Here is a 20604-nt window from a genome sequence, read left to right as displayed (position 1 = left end):
TGAAAATCATCAGTGTAATACTAAAAAATATAATTTTTTGGTATATATATATATATATATATATATATATACAGAATTTTACAATTTTAACTAAAAACAAGGACCAACAGGTTTAGACTGAACTGAAGCCTAAACTTATGACGCCTAAACTTTTCACAATAAAAAATGTTAGCTTTTATAAACTAGTGCATTTAGAATTTAGAGAATGAAACAAAATACATAAATAAATCCATATGAGAAGTTTCCTGAGTTTAAACAAAATAACTACACAAACATACAGCATATTCCACCTCATTATATATATATATATATATATATATATATATATATATATATATATATATATATATATATATATATATACACACACACACATATACACACATATACACGTGTATTGTACCTTTATTTTATATTTATTAATCTTGTATTCTTACACTGCAAAAACTCAAAATCTTACCAGGAATATTTGTCTTATTTCTAGTTAAAATGTCTCATTTTTAGTCAAAAAATCTCATTACACTTAAAACAAGACTCATTACCAGAAAAATAACTTGTTATTTGACAATTTCCACCGGTTTCAAGTACATTTTCACCTGAAATAAGTAGAAAAATCTGCCAGTGGAACAAGATTTATCTTCTTATTACAAGCAAAAAAAATCTTGATTTTTCTACTTATTTTAAGTGAAAATCTACTTGAAACAGGTGAAAATTGTGTTTTTTTTCCAGTAATTACTTGTTTTAAGTGGAATGAGATTTTGTTTTGACTAAAAATTTGACATTTTAACTAGAAACTAGAAAATTTCAGGAAATGTTGAAGTGCCACGGGACTACTGCCGGATGATTGCGATTTTGATGACATTTCCTATATCAAACCATTCAAGTTATTGCAGAAAATAGGAACTATGACATATCGACCGATCAGAAGAGGAGGTGCGGCTAATTTGCACCAATGAGACCTCGAAAACAAAGAGAGATTCTTTTTAAGAAAACTTTTTATTACATTGCAGTCAATGGAGACAGAGGCAGGAATTTGCATGGCTGTTAGCCCCCCCGTTTAAATTTTGTGCATTACCCACCTGTCAAAGTCACATTTTATGAATCCCAACACGTATGTCTACATTCTGACCAAAAATTATCTGTCTACCTTTTACGGTTTGGCCGTGAGCTCGAGTTACAAATAAAAAATCTAGTTATTTTTTTACTCTAACTGCCACTCTAATAACTGAAAGCCGCACTGTAAATTTGACAAAAAAGTGATTTCCAGTCCTCGCTTGAGTGCTCATATCTTGAAAAGTGTACATTTTAGGAAAAAACTGTTTGGGGTTTCGAGAGAGAAGAGAAGTTTTTTCTCCGTTTTGAAGTTTGAATGACAGTTCTACGTTCAACTATGAGAAAGTTATGTGAATTTTGTCTTTTTTCTCGACATTTTCCCATCCGCTTTGAATGGGGCCATAGAAATACATGGGAAAATGAGTTCCCCATTAGTTTGGAAATTTGGAAATGTTTTTGCACTTCGTGCAAATACTATTTGTGCCATCGCTCTGAAAATCCACAGGACTGTAGTTAAATTCAGGGCCTACAACTTTCTAAATCGGTTCATAATTTTTCGAGTAACGGTGTGCGAGTGGTGAAGCCCCAAAGGAGTGCCATGTCGCGCAGCCGTGGCACTAACAAGACAAATATTCCTGGTAACATTTAGTTTTTACATTTAGTAGAGTTTTTGCAGTTTAGGTGCTTTTGAACATTAACATGTTGTTGATCTAATGATAAAAACGGCAGTTCCTTCAGTTTCATTCATTTATTGAGAAGTTTAATAGAAACAAACGATTAGTTTAACAGGAACTAGGAGCTCCAACTGGACCAGAACCGGACCAGAACCGGACCAGGAACTGGACCAGAACCGGACCAGAAACTGGACCAGAACCGGACCAGGGTCTTGGACCGGGAACCGGACCAGAACCGGACCAGAACCGGACCAGGAACTGGACCAGGAACCGGACCCTCCAGGTTCCTGGAGGCACTTTGGTGTAGAACTGGTTCCTGGTTCTGGATCAGCTGGAACCTGGACGGGACCAGGACGGGACCTGGTTCTGGACCTGGATCTGGACTTGGACCCGGTCCCCGGGCCTGGTTCCGGTTCCGTCACAGGGAGGTAAAGTCGGACGTCAGCTCGATCCTGGAAAAGATAAAAGTCATCAAAGTCCAGAAACTTCTGAAGAACTAGGACCAGGTCCAGGTCCTGATCCTGGTCCAGGTCCAGGTCCACAGGGGGGTCTGGTACCGGGTCAGGTTCTGGTTCCGGAGCTACACCCACCTCTGTTTGGTCTCATCTGCATCTGTGGAGACAGAGACGTCATTAAAGTCCCGCCCCCTCAGTGATGTCACCAGAGCCCCGCCCCCTCAGTGATGTCATCACAGAGGGGGCGGGACAACAATCCATCACAATCAAACTCAAAGATATCAGAATCAGAATCAGAATCAGAAAAGGGTTTATTGCCAAGTTTGTTAAACACACACAAGGAATTTGTTGTGGTGATTGGTGCAATACAATAAAAATAAAAATAAAAATATAAAAGCAAACAAGTATAAGGAGATAAAATAAGAGATAGAATAAAGTAAAATGTATAACAGAAATAAACAGAAATGTACAATATGAGGATTAAAAAGTGCCGGATATGAATCTTTACAAAAAGTGACGTAGGATGACAGATGACAGATAAAATGTATAAACAGAAATGAACAATATGGGGAGATATGAATGTGATGACAAACCGTCTACGTCTACGGGAAGTTACGTCTACAAGAAGTGAGAGGCGGAATATGTTTGGTGTCCTGGAATGCCCTTAATTCAACTTTTCATATGCTCATGTACTATGCTTGTTTCTCATGTATTATGCTTGTTTCTCATGTATTATGCTTGTTTCTCATGTATTATGCTTGTTTCTCATGTATTATGCTTATTTCTCGTGTATTATGCTTATTTTTCAATTAGGACATTTTCAGGCCAAGAGGTGGAATGAAGGAAGAAAAAATATGTTTTGTGTCCTGAAATGATCTTGATTCTCAAAACAGTCATATCAGCTGTGCACCTGTTGTTTAATGTAACTGTGAGAGAGGCGCTTGGCTCCCGTGTGAACCAAGCCTTAGACTTAGACTTAGCGTGAGAACTGGCAGGCGGGGGTTGAAGGGGCAACCCCCTCCGCGAGATGTCGTATAAAGACGCGAGAGCCGGAAGTTCAGATCAGAGTCTGCTGCGGGTCTAGTGCACGACGCCCAGCGGGTTTATGGCCGCTCTGCTTTTGGACTGTCGGCTCTCCAGTAGTGATGCACCGAAATGAAAATTTGTGGCCGAAACCGAAACCGAAAATAAAAATAAACACTTGGCCGAATACCGAACATGGTTCTTCAGCAGTTTTTCATTTATTTTGCCAAATTTTTCACCATTGCATAAATCAAATAAATTTGATTTAGGCTTTTCAAAGACAAAAACCTTTTACAAAATTACAAGGTAGAAAATATTTATTGAACATAAAAAACTGAACATGTTTTAATTTCCAGCATTATGTTGTTTTGGTTCCACCTCCTGGTGAATGTTGGTAAAATTCTTATGGGGTTAGTTTTTGGTTGGCCAACGATTTATGTTTGTGGTGCAACCGTTACGGGAGCGGTCAGTCTATTTCCTTATTTTACAACGCCGTTAATAATTGTTCGTTTTTTTCCCACTTATTCCACCGAACACTGAAAGTGTTTTTTTGCCATTTTCGGCCGAACAATCGGTGCATCACTACTCTGCAGTCCTCCGTGTTAAGGTAAGAGTTCAGGCCTAGCCCCTGTGTAATTGTCTGTTGCTCTGTCATTTGCGGGGATAGCCTGACACAGTTATCCTAGCGAAGGGCAGTTGTGTGTGAGTCTTTTTGTTTGCACTGCTTGTTTGCTAATAAATGTATTCATTATAGCAAAAGCGAGTGTGTTTCTGATTCATTTTTGCACAGCCGACCGCTCTAGAACCTAAAGTGAGATTTCTCCCAAAACAGGAAGTCACGTCTACGGGAAGAAAAACCAGAAAAATGTCAAGGTTAAAGTTGAAAGATGTTTACCGTTCTGACGGGCCTCCGGTTCCGATCCTGGTTCCGGTTCTGGTTCTGGTTCCGGTTCTGGTTCTGGTTCTGGTTCTGGTTCTGGTGCTTTAACTGGCTCTAGAACCGGTTCTGGTTCTGGTTCCGGTTCTGGTTCTTTGGTCCCGGCAGAAGATCCGGATTCAGGAACCAACTCAGAACTCTGGACCAGCGTAGCCGTCCCTGGTTCTGGTTCTGGTTCTGGAACTTCAACAGGTCCAGGTCCAGATGCCGATTCCAGAACTACAGCGGGTTCTGGAACTGGTTCTGGTTCTGGTTCTGGTTCTGGGACCGGTTCTGGCTCGGCAAATGGTCCTGGTACCGTTTCAGATTTCTGAAGGGATTTTGGAACCGGTTCTGGGGTTGGTACTGGTTCTTTCACAGGTTCTGGAACTGATTCTGGTTCTGGAGCAGGTTCCGGTTCTTTCACTGGTTCTGCAACAAGTTCTGGGGTCGGTACAGTTTCTGGAGCAGGTTCCGGTACTGGTTCTGCAACAGTTTCTGGTTCTTTCACTGGTTGTGAAACCAGTTCTAGGGTCGGTACCGGTTCTGGTTCTTTCACTGGGGATAGAACTGGTTCTGGTACAAGTTCTGGGGTCGGTACTGGTTCTGGAGCAGGTTTTTGTACTTCCAGTGGTTCTGCAACAGGTTCTGGTCCTGGAACCAGTTCTGGGGTTGGTTCTGGTTCTGGAACTGATTTTACAACAAGTTCTGGTTCTTTAACTGGTTCTGGTTCTGGTTCTTTAACTGGTTCCAGAACTGGTACCGATTCTTTCACAGGTTCTGGAACTTTCACTGGGGCTGAAACAGGTTCTGGAACCGGTTCTGGTTCTTTAACTGGCTGTAGAACCGGTTCTGGTTCTGGAACTTTCACTGGAACTTTCACTGGGGATAGAACTGGTTCTGGAGCTGGTTCTGGTTCTGGAGCTGGTTCTGGTTCTGGAGCAGGTTCCGGTTCTTTAACTGGTCCTGGTTCCGGTCCTGGTCCTGTTTTTTCAGGTCCTGGTTCTGGATCAGCCTGGAAGGACAGAGGTCAGAGTTCAGAACTGCTGCAGGAGGTTCTGACCCGACGACCCGGTGACCCGACAGTACCAGGATTAGAAACATCAGAGCAGAGAGTCCAGAACTTTCTGTCCTGATATTAATTATAATGATAATAATAATAATAATAATTAATAATGATATTAATTACATTATTATGTTTCTTGTAAAACATAAAAATCTTCTTATTGGACCAGAAACCTCAGTGGAACCGGTTCAGAGATTTACATTGTGTCAGCAATTATTTATACACACATACACACACACATATATATATATAGATATACACATATATATATGTATATATAGTTTTATTCCATCTCTGTCTCCTGAACCTCTCACAGTATATATATATATATATGTATATGTGTATATATATATATACATATATATATATACACATATACATATATATATATACACATATATATATATATATATATATGTATATGTGTATATAGTTTTATTCCATCTCTCCACCTCTCAGTGTCTCAACGGTTTCCATGACGACCTGAAACAACGCGGGGGTTTGGTCATGTTGTCTCTAATCTCTCCAGCGTCTCCTGCTGCGTGACGGACAGGTGACAGGTGATTGACAGGTGAGATTACCTGCTGCAGCTCAGGTGCAGCAGGGGGCCGGACGGGGGCGGGGCCTCCTGGACCCGGACCTGTTCTGGACCAGGTCCAGAACTAGGACCTGGTTCAGACCTGGACCAGAACTAGGACCTGTTCTGGACCTGGACCAGAACTAGGACCTGGTTCAGACCTGGACGAGACCTGGACCTGGATTTCTAGTTAAAATGTCTAATTTTTAGTCAAAAAATCTCATTACACTTAAAACAAGAGTCATAACTGGAAAAAACAACAATTTTCACCTGTTTCAAGTAGATTTTCACTTGAAATAAGTAGAAAAATCTGCCAGTGGAACAAGATTTTTTTGCTTGTAATGAGAAGATAAATCTTGTTCCACTGGCAGATTTTTCTACTTATTTCAAGTGAAAATTTACTTAAAACAGGTCGAAATGTCAAGAAAAAAAGTCAAAATTTTGTGAAAAAAGTTGAAATGTCGAGAAAAAAAGTCGAAATGTTGAGAAAAAAAGTCAAAATTTTGTGAAAAAAGCCGAAATGTGGAGAGAAAAATCTCATTACACTTAAAACAAGACTCATCACTGGAAAAAACAACAATTTTCACCTGTTTCAAGTAGATTTTCACTTGAAATAAGTAGAAAAATCTGCCAGTGGAACAAGATTTTTTTGCTTGTAATAAGAAGATAAATCTTGTTCCACTGGCAGATTTTTCTACTTATTTCAAGTGAAAATTGACTTGAATAGGTGAAAATTGTCAAATAAGTTATTTTTCTGGTAATGATTCTTGTTTTAAGTGTAATGAGATTTTTTGACTAAAAATTAGACATTTTAACTAGAAATAAGACCAATATTCCTGGTAAGATTCTGAGTTTTTGCAGTGCACCGGGTCGTACCAGGTCACGGTGGGGGAGGCAGATTACCCAGCAGCCCCGGCGCTGCGGGAGCAGCCGGGGCTGCTGGGTAATCTGCTGAGCCCCAGCTGGTCTCTGCTAAGCCAGGAGGGAACGACATCAGCTCTTAACGAGGAAGAGACTTAACGAGCTGCAGAACTGATGATGTCACTGTCAAGCTGTTGGTGCATTTAGAGTTTTTTCTTGACATTTCGACTTTTTTCTCCAAATTTCAACTTTTTTCTCGACTTTTTTCTCCAAATTCTGACTCTTTTTTCTCAAAATTTCGACTTTTTTCTCAAAATTTTGACTTTCTTCTTGAAATTTTGACTTTTTTGTCAAAATTTTAGACTTTTTTCTCAAATTTCGTCTTTTTTCTCAAAAACAGATATTTCCCCCTGTACGTTTATAAAAATCCCATCATTTCCAGGAACCTGCATAAATATCTGTTAAGGTGCTATGAGCAGCCAAACCTACAGGGGGCAGTGTAACGAGAAGATAAAGTCATGCTAGCCAATCAGAATCCTGGAAAAAAACATCAACAAATGACACGAGTAACTTCCAGTTACTTCCAAGATGAACCAGAGTCTTTGGTTTGTGGAAAAATAAAACGGAATTTGTGGAAAAATAAAACGGGATTTGTGGAAAAATGAAACGGAATTTGTGGAAAAATAAAACGGAATTTGTGGAAAAATAAAACGGAATTTGTGGAAAAATAAAACGGAATTTGTGGAAAAATAAAACGGAATTTGTGAAAAAATAAAACGGAATTTTGGGAAAAACAGGTAAAATACAAGAAAATATTGACGGTTACAAACTAATTGTAACCACAGGTGTCACTCATGACGCTGGTGACGTTTCTGTCTCATAATGTGACGTTCTGAAGAATAAATGTCCGTTTCTCTCCGTTTACAAGCAAACGTGAAGACGGAGGTTTTAAAAATCTACACTTTGGCCGGAGTTTTCAGAAATGATGGTTTTTGGAGACTTTGAGCTTCGTTTTCGTGTAAAATGAAGGAACAAAACGCAGGAAAACACCACCGTTTTTACTACGTGTAAACGGGGCCTGAGTCCTGCTCCACGTCCTGGATGAAAGATCCATTATTCTTCCACTCAAACCCCCACAAACCTCCATGACCCGGTTCCATCAGTCCATGCTTCACATGTTGGTTTTTATCTCTGGACATCTGAGAGTTTAAACAGTCAGTTGGTTTTTATAATAATTATAATTAATTCGGAATTAATTATTCCAAATTAAATATTTCAGAATTAAAGTATTTTCCTTGGAGTTTACATGGAAATAGTAATTCTGAATGGAGGTTTCCATGGAAACACGTTTGATGGTCTTTCTCCAATTCCTCTCCAGGTCTGGGGGATGTGAAGGTTCTGATTGGATAGGGGGGGGACCGGAAGTTAAACTACCGGAAGAAAAACTAACTTAGCCATGTCATTAAATGATAAAAATACAATTCATTTTAAGTAAAAATATATATTTAATTATTTCAGTATTTAATTAATTAATGACACATTTAATTAGTGAATGATATATTTCATTCCTATTTTAATTATTGACACAATTAATAAATTATATATTTCATTCCCATTTTAATTAATTAATGATGTATTTATTTATTTCATTTTGGCACAAAAAATTCTAACTTATTTAAGTTAAATTAAAAAAAAATAAAAATACATGAAATAAAATAATAAAAAATATATAAATAAATAAAATAAAGAATAGGTAATAAATAAATAAGTAAATCAATATTTCAGTATTTAATTAATTAATGACACATTTAATTAGTGAATGATGTATTTCATTCCTATTTTAATTATTGACACAATTAATAAATTATATATTTCATTCCCATTTTAATTAATTAATGATGTATTTATTTATTTAATTTTGGCACAAAAAAATTCCTAACTTATTTAAGTTAAATTAAAAAATAAAAAATAAAAGAAAAATATATATATAAATAAATAAAATAAAATAAAGAATAGTTAAAAAATAAATAAATAAGTAAATAAATATTTCAGTATTTAATTAATTAATTACACATTTCATTAATGAATGATACATTTCATTCCCATTTTAATTAATTAAGGTGTATTTATTTATATAATTTTGGCACAAAAAAATCCTCCTTGTTAACTTATTTAAGTTAATTAATAATAATAATGATAGTAATTAAAGGTCTCACCTCCAGCTGGGAGAGCAGCTCGGTCCGGAGCGGAGATCCGGGAATTCCTGGAGATCCGGGAATTCCTGGAGATCCGGGGATTCCGGGAGATCCGGGGATTCCGCCGCGGGTCCTGGGCGTCTGTGACCCGGAGGAGGCGCGGGGTGAGCCGGCCTGAGACCCGGCCTGAGACCCGGCCTGAGACCCGGCCTGAGACCCGGTGGGTGACCCGGAGAACCTGGCGGGTGACCCGGCCCCCGGGGGCACCGGTGACCCGGCCCGGGGTGACCCGGCCCGGGCCCCCGGTGCTGCCGGGGAGCCGCTGAGCAGCGCCGCCGCCACATACACGGCCAGCACCGTGATCACCACCGCGGGGACCAGGAAGACCGGGTCCAGGTCCATGATCTGGTTCTGGTTCTGGTTCTGGTTCAGGTCCAGCTGATGGAGCGGAACCGGCGACCTGCAGCTCTGACGGCTTTCACAATAAAAGACCCGCTAATACCCAGATATCAGCCTTCACAATAAAAGACCCGCACAGATATCAGCCTTCACAATAAAGGTACAGAGGTTCTGGTTCGCCTCTTTTCCGCCTTTTTTCACCTTTTTTTCACCTCTTCTCCGCCTTTTTTTCACCTCTTTTCTGCCTTTTTTCACCTTTTTTTCTCCTCCTTTCCGCCTCTTTTCTCGTTTTTTATCGCCTCTTTTCCGCCTTTCTTTCACCTCTTTTCTGCCTTTTTTCCGCCTCTTTTTCACCTCTTTTTCGCCTTTTTTTCTCCTCTTTTTCGCCTTTTTTTCACCTTTTTTCTGCCTTTTTTCGCCTCTTTTGACTCTCTCTGACTCCGCCCACAAAATATTTCCAACTTAAAAAAGAACAAATCCCAATAAAAGCAGAAATAAAGACTCCACACTGGAACTTCTTATAAACAGTGTTTTATTCAGCTTGTGTTTGTTTTAACTTATAATTCTTATGATATAAACATCATAACAGCTGTTCAATCATCACTTCCTGAAACCCTTTCACAATAAAAGCCTCCCCGTAAAGGCTGGGTTTGGTTCAATCATGACTTCCTGCAACCCTTTCACAATAAAAGCCTCCCTGTAAAGGCTGGGTTTGGTTCTGACGTCATGCTGGAGAAGCTGGTCACATGATCACAGGTCGAACTGAGCATGCTCAGAAGCTCTCGGGCAGAAAACAACATTTAATCCAGGAAATAAATGTTTTTATACAAACCTTTGGTTAAAAACGGAAGATATCTGTCGCGTAACAACATACATACTTAGATTACTCTCATTTAAATACTAATCTGGCTAAAATTAATGTTAAAAAATAGTTTGTGTGGCAGTGATGCGTCATTGGCCCCGCCCTCAGACTTTGGCCCCGCCCTCAGACATTGGCCCCGCCCTCAGATATTAGTCCCGCCCTCATATGTTGGCCCCTCCCTCCCAGCTAAGCCCCGCCCCCTTCCCTTTGTACAAACATCTTCAGTAGAAAATAGATATTTTTCTTTAAATATTAAAACTTGAAATGTTTGGACTTTTGTAGCGTAGCTATGTTTCGCTAACGTGACGTCAGAGCTCCAGGTTTGTTCGCTCGGCAGGAGAAAAATAAAAATAATATTTTAGAGGAACATTTGTTTTTCATTATGCACTTCGAGAAAAAAGTCAAAATGTATTTCAACTTTATTCACGAAATTTCAACTTTATTCTTAAAATTGTATTTCAACATTGTTCTCGAAATTTCAACATTAATCTCGACATTTCAACTTTTTCCTCAAAGTGCACAATAAAAACAAATCTTCCTCCTCTCAAATATTTCTAATATAACCTAATACTCAGTAAAGTTCATATAAAGTGACGTCTGAAAGGAAGACGTTTCTACTGCTGAGTAAAAGGCGTGTAGTGTCTCTGCTCGGCCGCCAGGGGGCGGCAGAAACAACGTCTCTGTTGGTCGTTTATGTACAAAGTTTGACATCATTTCAGCACTTTTTAGTGTCATTTGTTGGCGAAGAAAACATGTTTTGTTCTGTGGGTCTTAAAATGTGTGAATAAATAATTGAAATACAAAAAAACAGTAAAAAAAAACAAAAAAACAAAACATCAATGACCTGAAAAAACAACGGAAAGAAAAATGTTGCAGAACGGAATCGGTGGTTAGAATTGGCACCATATTTTTAAATCGTTTTTTTTTTTTTTTATCTCTGACGTCTTTTTTCTAAAATATCACAAAAAAAAGTTGTATTTACTGCAGGATAAAAATAAGGGGGAGGGGCTTGTCGTCATAGCAACAAGAGTCTGACACGGCGACTGGAACCAGACTTGGTCTGGGAGTTTTTTGGGTTTTAGTTCTGGAAGTGCTGGTGTTCAGGAACCAAGACCAGAACCAGGACCAGGACCTGGACCAGGAAGTCCCCGGACCTGCAGCTAGGAATGCTGGGAAGTCCTGCAGCTAGGAATGCTGGGAAGTCCTGCAGCTAGGAATGCTGGGAAGTCCCTCCTCCTCCTCTCAGTCCAACATGGCGTCCAGCTGGTCCGCCAGGTCGTCAAACATGCTGCCGATGTCGTCCAGGATGTTTCCCGCCGACCGGACCGAGCCGGACTTGCTGCTGAGAAACAGAGAACAGGAATTAGAACCTGAACCGGGGTCTCCCAATTATTATTATTACTATTATTATTATTACTATTATTATTATTATTATTATTATTATTATTATTATTATTAGAGTGAGAGTGAGTGCCTCGTGGCGCAGCATCCGGAACGCATTGGGAGAAGTTTGGGGCCTCACCACTCGCACACCGTTACTCGAAAAATTCTGAACCGATTTAGAAAGTTGTAGGCCCTGAATTTATATATATATATTAAATACCCCCCCTCACACACACACACACACACACACACACACACACACACAGCAAATAACCCAGAGTAAATCTATAACTTTTGAATGGTTTGACATAGAGAGTTGTGTGTGGTGTCATCAGACTTAGTTTTGAGTCCTTCACCTTTATTGCTGAAAAATTCACCAATGTACACAAATGGGCAGCAGCCCGCCGTGGCACTCTCCAAATTTCTGTGAGGGAATTTTCTAGTTAGTGCCACGGCTGCGCCAAGTGGCACTCCTCCTCCATAGCTCTGCAATAGCAATGGAGGAGGAATGCCTCTTGGCACAGCTAGAGGTACTATTGTTATTGTGTGCGTTTCATGTTATTATTCATTTTCCGGACAAAACTTCGGCGTGTAACTAGTCCCGCAGCTTTGAGAAAACGCGTAAAGTAAAAACGTAGAAACGTGCGCCTTAAGCGGGAATCGTGTGCTATGACTTTTATTAGCGATTGGCGTGCACGTTTTTGGGCAACGTGCAAAAACGTGCGCTTTTAGCGCCATCCGGAACGCATTGGGAGAAGTTTGGGGCCTCACCACTCGCACACCGTTACTCTAAAAATTCTGAACTGATTTAGAAAGTTGTAGGCGCTGAATTTATATATACATATATATATATATATATATATACATATATATTAAATACCCCCCCCTCTCTCTCTCTCACACACACACACACACACACACACACACACACACACACACACACACACAGCAAATAACCCAGAGTAAATGCTATAACTTTTGAATGGTTTGACATAGAGAGTCGTGTGTGGTGTCATCAGACTTAGTTTTGAGTCCTTCACCTTTATTGCTGAAAAATTCACCAATGTACACAAATGGGCAGCAGCCCGCCGTGGCACTCTCCAAATTTCTGTGAGGAAATTTTCTAGTTAGTGCCACGGCTGCGCCAAGTGGCACGCCTCCTCCATAGCTATGCAATAGCTATGGAGGAGGAATGCCTCTTGGCACAGCCAGAGGCACTATTGTTATTGTGTGCGTTTCATCTTATTATTCATTTTCCGGACAAAACTTTGGCGCGTAACTAGTCTCGCAGCTTTGAGAAAACGCGAAACGTCGTCTGCACAAAGTGCAAAAACATTTCCAAATTTCCAAACTAATGGGGAGATTTTCCCATGTAAGTGAATGGGGCAGAATGTCACACTGTGGCTGGAAGGAGGTTGGAAAAACTCCAAATTCACCTTTTTTCTGAGTCACGTATCTTTCTCATACTTGCACGTAGAACTGTCATTCAAACTTCAAAACGGAGGAAAACTTCTCTTCTCTCTCCAAACCTGAAACTGTTTTTTAGTAAAATGTACACTTTTCAAGATATGAGCGCTCAAGCGAGGACTGGAAATCACATTTTTGTCAAATCTAGAGTGAAGTTCTAATTTTTTAGAGTGAGAGAAACATTCAAAAAATGACCATAATTTTTATTTGTAACTCGAGCTCACGGCCGAACCGTAAAAGCTGGACAAATAATTTTTGGTCAAAATGTAGACATAGGTGTTGGGATTCATAAAATTTAACTTTGACAGGCGGGGTATGCACAAAATTTAAACAGCGAAGGCTAAAGCAGCGCCAATTCCTGCCTCGGTCTCCATTTACTTCAATGTAATCAAACATTTTCTTCAAAAAAATCTCACTTTGTTTTCAAACTGCCGTTACTAACACATTTTAAGGAATATCTGAATAAAATTAAGATTGTCAGAATGTGCCGGGTTCTGTGTCTCTCACGATGTCTTTGTTTTTCCACTAGGAGCTATGGTTGTCTCAAAAATCGGAGTTATTTGAGAACTTGTCACAAGGCAAAAGCTGGCGTTTTCTCACAGCGAACCCGGAACCTCAGGTTCGAGGTTCTTGTTGCCCCTAGCAACCAGAGCTCAGCTGTTGACTGATTAGACTGACCCAGAACTGGTCACATGACCCAGTCAGTACAGACTTCATATAATATAACCTGGAAAATGGAGAAATCTGAACCCTGACCTTTTGACCTTACATGATCCCCAGTCCTGCTGGGAACCATTTCATGGGATATATATGTATATTATTATTATACATATAAATATTTACATTTGTATATTATATATAAAAATTAGCCCCGCCCCTTCTTCTGATTGGTTGATATGTTATAGTCAAATATCTTTTGAATGGTTTGACATAGAGAGACATGGGTGGTGTCATTGGACTCGGTATTGAGTCCTTCACCTTTATTGCTTGCAAAATGTACACAAATGTGCAGCAGCCCGCCGTGGCACTCTCGAAATTTCTGCGAGGAAATTGTCTAGTTATTATCTCTCCCTTTTCTCGAAATTGTATTTCAACTTTAATCTGGACGTTAAACAGGAGTGAGAAGAACCGGGAACCTTCTCACCCGTCAGACGACGAGTCCTCCAGCTTCCTCTCCACGGCCTTCAGGGCCGCCGCCAGGGACGTGCTGGTCTGGTCCAGTCTCTGGTGGACCACGAGACCCTGGGGGGTCGGGGATGGAACCGGGGAACCCCCCCGGGCCGGCGACCCCCGAACTGGGGACCCCCGAGCCGGGGAACCCCGGGCCGGGGAACCCCCCAATGCCGGGGAACCCCCCCGGGCCGGCGACCCCCGAACCGGCGACCCCCGGACCGGGGAACCCCCCCGGGCCGGCGCCAGGGAGGGGCTGGTCTGGTCGAATCTCTGGTGGACGATCTCCGTCCCGGTGGACGCCTCGGGGACGAGGCCCTGGTGTCTCTGGGGGGTCGGGGATGGAACCGGGGACCCTCGAACTGGGGATCCCCGGGCAGGGGAACCCCCCCGGGCCGGCGACCCCCGAACTGGGGATCCACGACCCGGGGGAGCCGGCGAGGGCGGGGAGGAGAAGGCCACGCTCTGGACGGCGCTGACGGTCACCGTGGGGGACGGAAGTCCTGCAGAGAAGAGACAGAACAAACTTAGACCAGGGAGGACTACAAGACCAGCCGAGATTAATGTTGAAATACAATTTTAAGAATAGTCGAAATTTTGTGAATAAAGTCGAAATTTCAAGATTAATGTTGAAATACAATTTTAAGAATAAAGTCGAAATTTCGTGAATAAAGTCGAAATTTCAAGATTAATGTTGAAATACAATTTTAAGAATAAAGTCGAAATTTCGTGAATAAAGTCGAAATTTCGAGATTAATGTTGAAATACAATTTTAAGAATAAAGTCGAAATTTCGTGAATAAAGTCGAAATTTCGAGATTAATGTTGAAATACAATGTAGAGAAAACTCTCACCCTGCGCCGCCAGGATGCTGGTCCGGATGGGTTTTGGGGCGATGGCCGGCTTCGGGGACGGAGGAGGTTTGACCGGTGCCGGCGTCTCGGCGCTAGCCTCTGCGCTAGCCTCGCCTACTCCTAGCGCAGTGGGGGAGTCCCCGGCCAGGGAATCCCCGGCCAGGGAATCCCCGGCCTCCTCCTTGTCCTTGTGTTTGTGTCGGCGCTTCACCGTGTCCGACTCCTTCAGGTTGAACTCGGGCACCTCCAGGGCCGGTGTTTCGGGGGACGCCGGGTCGGCCCCGGCCTGGGGGGGCTCCAGCACGGCCTCGGCCCGGGGGGGCCCCGGGGCCTTGGGCCTCTGCTTGATGGTCAGGTTTCCCTCCTCGGCGAAGGGGATGCACTCGCCGGAGCTGTTCTGGGGGGACGCCGACCCCTCCAGGGCCCCCCCCCAGGGCCCCCCCGCCCCGCGACTCGTCCTCCTCCGAGTCCGACTTTGGGCCCCGGTCCGGCTCGGCCACGGCCCGGTCGGGGACGCACTCGCTCTGGACCCGCCTCCGGGCCCCGGGGGGGTCAGGGGGCCGGGGGGGCTCCGGCGGGGGGGCCGCGGGGGCCGGGCCCTCCAGGGACGCCGCGATGCTCCTCACGCTAGGGACGGGCAAAAACATTTATCACGATAATTTCTGGCATTTATCCCGATAACGATAAAAATGACGATAAAAAAATACCAATTCAAGTCCATCTTTGTAACTATAAATCTATCACCACATTCAGTCTTTGGAGCCAAATCACTGCTCTAAAAGAAACTAAATACTAAACTACACCAATTACATTGAATTGATAAAAAACTGTAATGACTCCTCGCTCTCAGATCCGCCATGTTTGTTACACAAACACGTATCAACGGGAATTTTTCTTTCTTTCTTTCTCATTTCCTTCTTTCTTTCTAGCTCAGGGCTCGGCAACCCGCGGCTCCAGAGCCGCATGCGGCTCTTTAGCGCCGCCCTAGTGGCTCCTGGAGCTTTTTCAAAAATGTTTGACCTTTTTTTTACTTTTTTACTTTTTTTTCGAATTTTTTTCTTTTTTTTCTCTTTCCTTCTTTTTTTCTTTTTTCCGTTTTTTTTCCTTTTTTTCTTCCTTTTTCCTTTCTTTTTTAATCTCAACATTTCAACTTTTTTCTCAACATTTGACTTTTTTCTCGAAGTGCATAATGAAAAAAAAAATCTCCCCCAGTTCTAACTAATATAGAAAAATGCAGCATGTGTTTCTTCATTCTAATTCTGATACAAGACTTTTCATTTTTTGCAGCTCCAGACATATTTGTTTTTTGTGTTTTTGGTCCAATATGGATCTAAAACATTTTGGATGGCCGACTCCTGATCTAGCTCATTTCTTTCTTTCTTTCTTTCTTTCTTTCTTTCTTTCTTTCTTTCTTTCTTTCTTTCTTTCTTTCTTTCTTTCTTTCTTTCTTTCTTTCTTTCATAAATCAGTTTTACACAAAAACGTCATCAAGGTAGGCAGTCTTACTTCAACACAAGGCGACTGTTCAATATTATCTACTCTGCCTCTGAGGCTATCCCTGAATGCGTTGTCTCTCTGGATGCGGAGAAAGCATTCGACCGCGTCGAATGGGATTATCTCTTTGCTGTGCTGGACAGGTTTGGTTTTGGTCCGAACTTTGCTCTGTGGATTAAACTTCTCTATTTACACCCAACAGCCTCAATTCGTACTAACTCTCAACGGTCAAAACCATTTAATCTGCATCGTGGAACCCGTCAGGGGTGCCCCCTTAGTCCCATGCTTTTTGACATGGCTATCAAACCGCTTGCCACAGCGCTCCGATCTTGTGAGGATGTGTCCGGTATCTGGAGAGGTGGCAGGGAACATAAGGTCTCGCTTTATGCCGATGACCTCTTGCTTTTCATCTCTCACCCTCTGGCCTCATTACCCCCTGCGCTGTCACTTCTCAGTCAGTTTGGGAAACTCTCAGGCTATAAACTGAATCTCAGCAAAAGTGAGCTTTTCCCTACCAATCTCGAATCGCATGCTTTAGACCTTTCCAATTTTCCCTTTAAAATCGCAAATGACAAATTCTCCTATTTAGGCATATCTGTGACAAGGAAACACAAAGACCTGCTCCAAGAGAATCTTATCTCATTGTTAAATGAGACCAAACAAACCCTTACACAATGGTCACCCCTGTCAATGTCTCTTGTGGGTCGCATCAATTCAGTTAAAATGACCATTTTACCTAAATTTTTGTACCTTTTCCAGACCTTACCACTCTTTATTCCTGGTTCTTTTTTCCAGTCCCTTGACTCAGTTATATCTTCATACCTATGGCGGGGTAAACGGCCACGTTTGAACAAGACTCACCTTCAAAAAATAAAGTCTGCAGGTGGTCTGGCCCTCCCAAACTTTCGTTATTACTATTGGGCTGCTAACCTGCGCTGCCTTGCATTCTGGTCCTTCTACTGCGACGGCGCTGACCGCCCTGACTGGGTGGCGATGGAGTTACATCCAACTGATGACCTGTCAATTCCTGCCCTACTCGGCTCCTCACTTCCACTTCCTTCACTTAAATCAATCAAAAACCCAGTGGTTAAACATTCTCTTAGAATTTGGGCCCAATTTAGGAAGTTTTTTGGTTTTCACAGCTTCTCTCTTCTTAGCCCCATTGCATCAAATCACTCTTTCAAACCATCCCTTGAGGACCCCACCTTCCAGGAATGGCACAGGAGGGGTATGATTCGTTTTAGAGATATGTTCATAGACGGCACGTGGCATCTTTTGAGCAGTTAAGTAGTAAATTCAGCCTTCCAAAATCACATTTCTTTAGGTATCTTCAGGCTAGACATTTTGTTCTTTCCCAGACACCCAGCCCTGGTGCATCGATAGGCTTGACCACAGTTGACAAAGTTCTTGCCACAGACCCATTCAAAAAGGGGCTCATTTCGTCTTTCTATGGCATGTTGCTGGATCTTAGGAGTGCCCCTACAGATAAACTCAAAGCAGCATGGGAGCAGGACTTAGGGCTTCCCTTATCAGAGGATACCTGGGAGTCCATACTCAAACTGGTTAATACAACCTCCCTGTGCGCACGTCACTGCTTAATTCAGTTCAAAGTGGTACACAGGGCTCACATTTCCAAAGCAAAGTTATCCTCCATGTACCCAGATATTAGTCCATACTGTGTAAGATGTAAAGTAGCCGAAGCCTCTCTCATCCACATGTACTGGTCCTGCCCATGTCTAAACAAGTACTGGATGGAAGTATTTCATACTCTCTCTCTGGTGCTTAAAATCAGATTAGAACCAAACCCACTGACTGCCCTGTTTGGGGTCATGGAGGGAGGAAGGAAGTTAACCACTGCACAGGGGCACACTTTGTCTTTTGCCTCCCTTTTGGCTCGTCGGGCAATTCTGTTCAGGTGGAAGGATCCCTTCCCTCCTACTCGTGCACAATGGCTGGAAGACATCATGTCCTGCTTAAAACTGGAGAAAATTAGATACTCGCTTCAGAAATCAAATAAGTTCCAGAAAGTGTGGGGACCTTTTCTAGAAGCATTCCAGACCCTGTGAACTATACTTCATATTTCTTTTGTATTCCTAGTGCAGGCTTTTGATGTTAGAATGACCTCATATTGTGATTAGTAATCTGGCAGTGACAGGGGAGGGATTAGTTTGGTCTGTAGTTTGTTTTTGTTACTATTTTATATTTTTTCATACTGTTTAATTGTTTTTTATATTCTGTACACTGGTGTATGCTATGATTAACATGCCCATGCCTACTCAAAATATTTGTAATTGACATGCAGCATTTCACCTTTTTTACTTTGTGAAAATTACAATAAAAAGATCTTGAATTTAAAAAAAACGTCATCAACGGGAATTTATAATTTTTACCGTGAGATACAAATTCTTACCGTGGGGAATTTTTTTGACGGTTTATCGTGAACGGTAAAATATCATTCCTACCTCACGCTGCCGGGGCTGTCGGTCACCACGCCGGCGCCAGAGGACGAGGAGGTGCTGCCGTCGCTCAGCTCGCCGCTGGTGGTGCTGCTAACCGAGCTTAGCCGCTTGGGCGGGGGCGGCGGCGGCCCCTTCCTCCGGGCGCGCACCGCGAAGGACTGGCTGCGTCCCACCGCGCCGCCGCCCTTCTCGGGGCCGCGGCCGGGCCGGCGGCTCAGCGTGGCGTACGACGGCACGTTGCCCGGCGGCACGGCCAGCTCGTCGTCGTCGTCCTCGTCGGGCTCGCCGTCGGAGAGGGCGTAGCGCGTCGCGCTCTGGCAGCGCCGTTTGGGCGGCGCGGCCGGCTCCGCGGAGCCGCAGCGGGCGTGGAGGTAGCTGAAGCCGCGCGGCGAGCCGGACAGCGGCGGCGCGGGTTTAGCGGCGACCGCCGGGTACTTGAACACGGTGGCGGTTCCCAGCGGCACCTGCTTCAGCGGGCGCGGGTCCCGGCCCTCCGGGAGGTTCCTCTCCCGAGTGTCTGGGCCGTCCTGGGACCAGCCGCGGGGGCTAACGGAGGCTAACGTGTGGCCGTCCTGGGACCAGCCGCGGGGGCTGAACCGGGCCCCTGCGGGGGCCTCGGGGGCCCCGGGGGGCCCGTAGGGGCCGGCCATGGCCGTCTGCAGCTCGGTGCTCAGCTCGCTGTCCTGGAAGCTCAGCATCTTGGGCGTGTGCGGCGCCGAGCCGTCGCCGTCGCCGGCCTCGATGGCCACCAGGTGCAGGGCCCCAGGGGGCCCCACGGCGGCCCCTACGGGGGCCCCGGGGGCTTTACGCCGCAGCGTGCCGGTGCCCGACTCCCCCTGCAGGACGGCGGCGCGGTGGACGTCGCACAGCTTCTTCACCGCTAGCATCAGCTTCTTCTGGTGACCTGCGGAGAAACGGGAACCGTCAGTAACAACTCCCCCTCCCAACGGCAGGAAGTGCCGTGTGGCTACGTCCAAATTAACGCATATTACTGATATTTACTCAAAAGTGTTGAAATGCTGCGCCTGGAATGCACTTGGCGAGCCAGCTAGGAGGGAAGTTTAATCCCTCTTTAATTCAGAATTAAAATGAAATCCGACTTAAATGAGTAAAAATGACCATGTAAACACCTAATTCCAAATGAAAATGGCCATTCCGAATTAAACTTAATTCCGAAGTAAATGGCTGGTTTATTCCGATTTTTAATTTAATAATTCTGCGATCATGTTTACACTCATTCCTCTTTGAATTAATCCCGGTCTTTCTTTCTGCTCGTTCCCTCGCCCGTCTGTCTCCATGAGAGCACAGACAAAATTCAGACTAAATATCGTCAAGGAAAATTTGGACTAAATATCGTCAACGAAAATTCTGACTAAATATCGTCATCAAGGAAAAGTATGACTAAATATCGTCAACGAAAAATTCTGACTAAATATCATCGTTAACCAAAATTCAGACTAAATATCGTTGTCAACCAAAATTCAAACAAAATATTGTCATAAACAAAAATTCAGACTAAATATCGTCAACGAAAATTCACACTAAATATATTCATTCATTCATTCATTCATTATCTTACCCGCTTTATCCCTTGCGGGGTCACGGGGGTCTGCTGGAGCCTATCCCAGCTCATTTTAGGTGAGAGGCAGGGGTTACACCCTGGACAGGTCACCAGTCCATCACAGGGCCACATATAG

General features: G+C 43.2%; 2 protein-coding genes across 2 annotated transcripts in view; both read right to left on the bottom strand.

Moving 5' to 3' along the window:
- Window positions 1-376: 376 nt before the first annotated feature.
- On the bottom strand, window positions 377-9256 carry LOC133422451 (uncharacterized). The gene is made up of 4 exons (XM_061712449.1): window positions 8842-9256; window positions 4101-5136; window positions 2318-2339; window positions 377-2179 (listed from the first exon to the last, which is right to left on the bottom strand). Exons 1-4 carry the CDS (start codon window positions 9220-9222, stop codon window positions 2146-2148), a joined length of 1473 nt encoding a protein of 490 aa, XP_061568433.1. The 5' UTR covers window positions 9223-9256; the 3' UTR covers window positions 377-2145.
- Window positions 9257-10279: 1023 nt separating this feature from the next.
- LOC133422522 (caskin-2-like) overlaps window positions 10280-20604 on the bottom strand; it is a 48523-nt gene continuing 38198 nt past the window's right edge. The window contains 5 exon segments of the mRNA XM_061712548.1: window positions 10280-11423; window positions 14076-14604; window positions 14955-15390; window positions 15392-15581; window positions 18911-19811. Of these exon segments, the coding sequence (XP_061568532.1) occupies window positions 11324-11423; window positions 14076-14604; window positions 14955-15390; window positions 15392-15581; window positions 18911-19811 (2156 nt within the window). The 3' untranslated portion in view covers window positions 10280-11323.

Source organism: Cololabis saira, chromosome 21 (assembly GCF_033807715.1).
Source record: "Cololabis saira isolate AMF1-May2022 chromosome 21, fColSai1.1, whole genome shotgun sequence".
NCBI lineage: Eukaryota > Metazoa > Chordata > Actinopteri > Beloniformes > Belonidae > Cololabis > Cololabis saira.
Note: the sequence above shows the minus strand (reverse complement) of the source record. Positions and strands in the feature narration are given on the sequence as shown.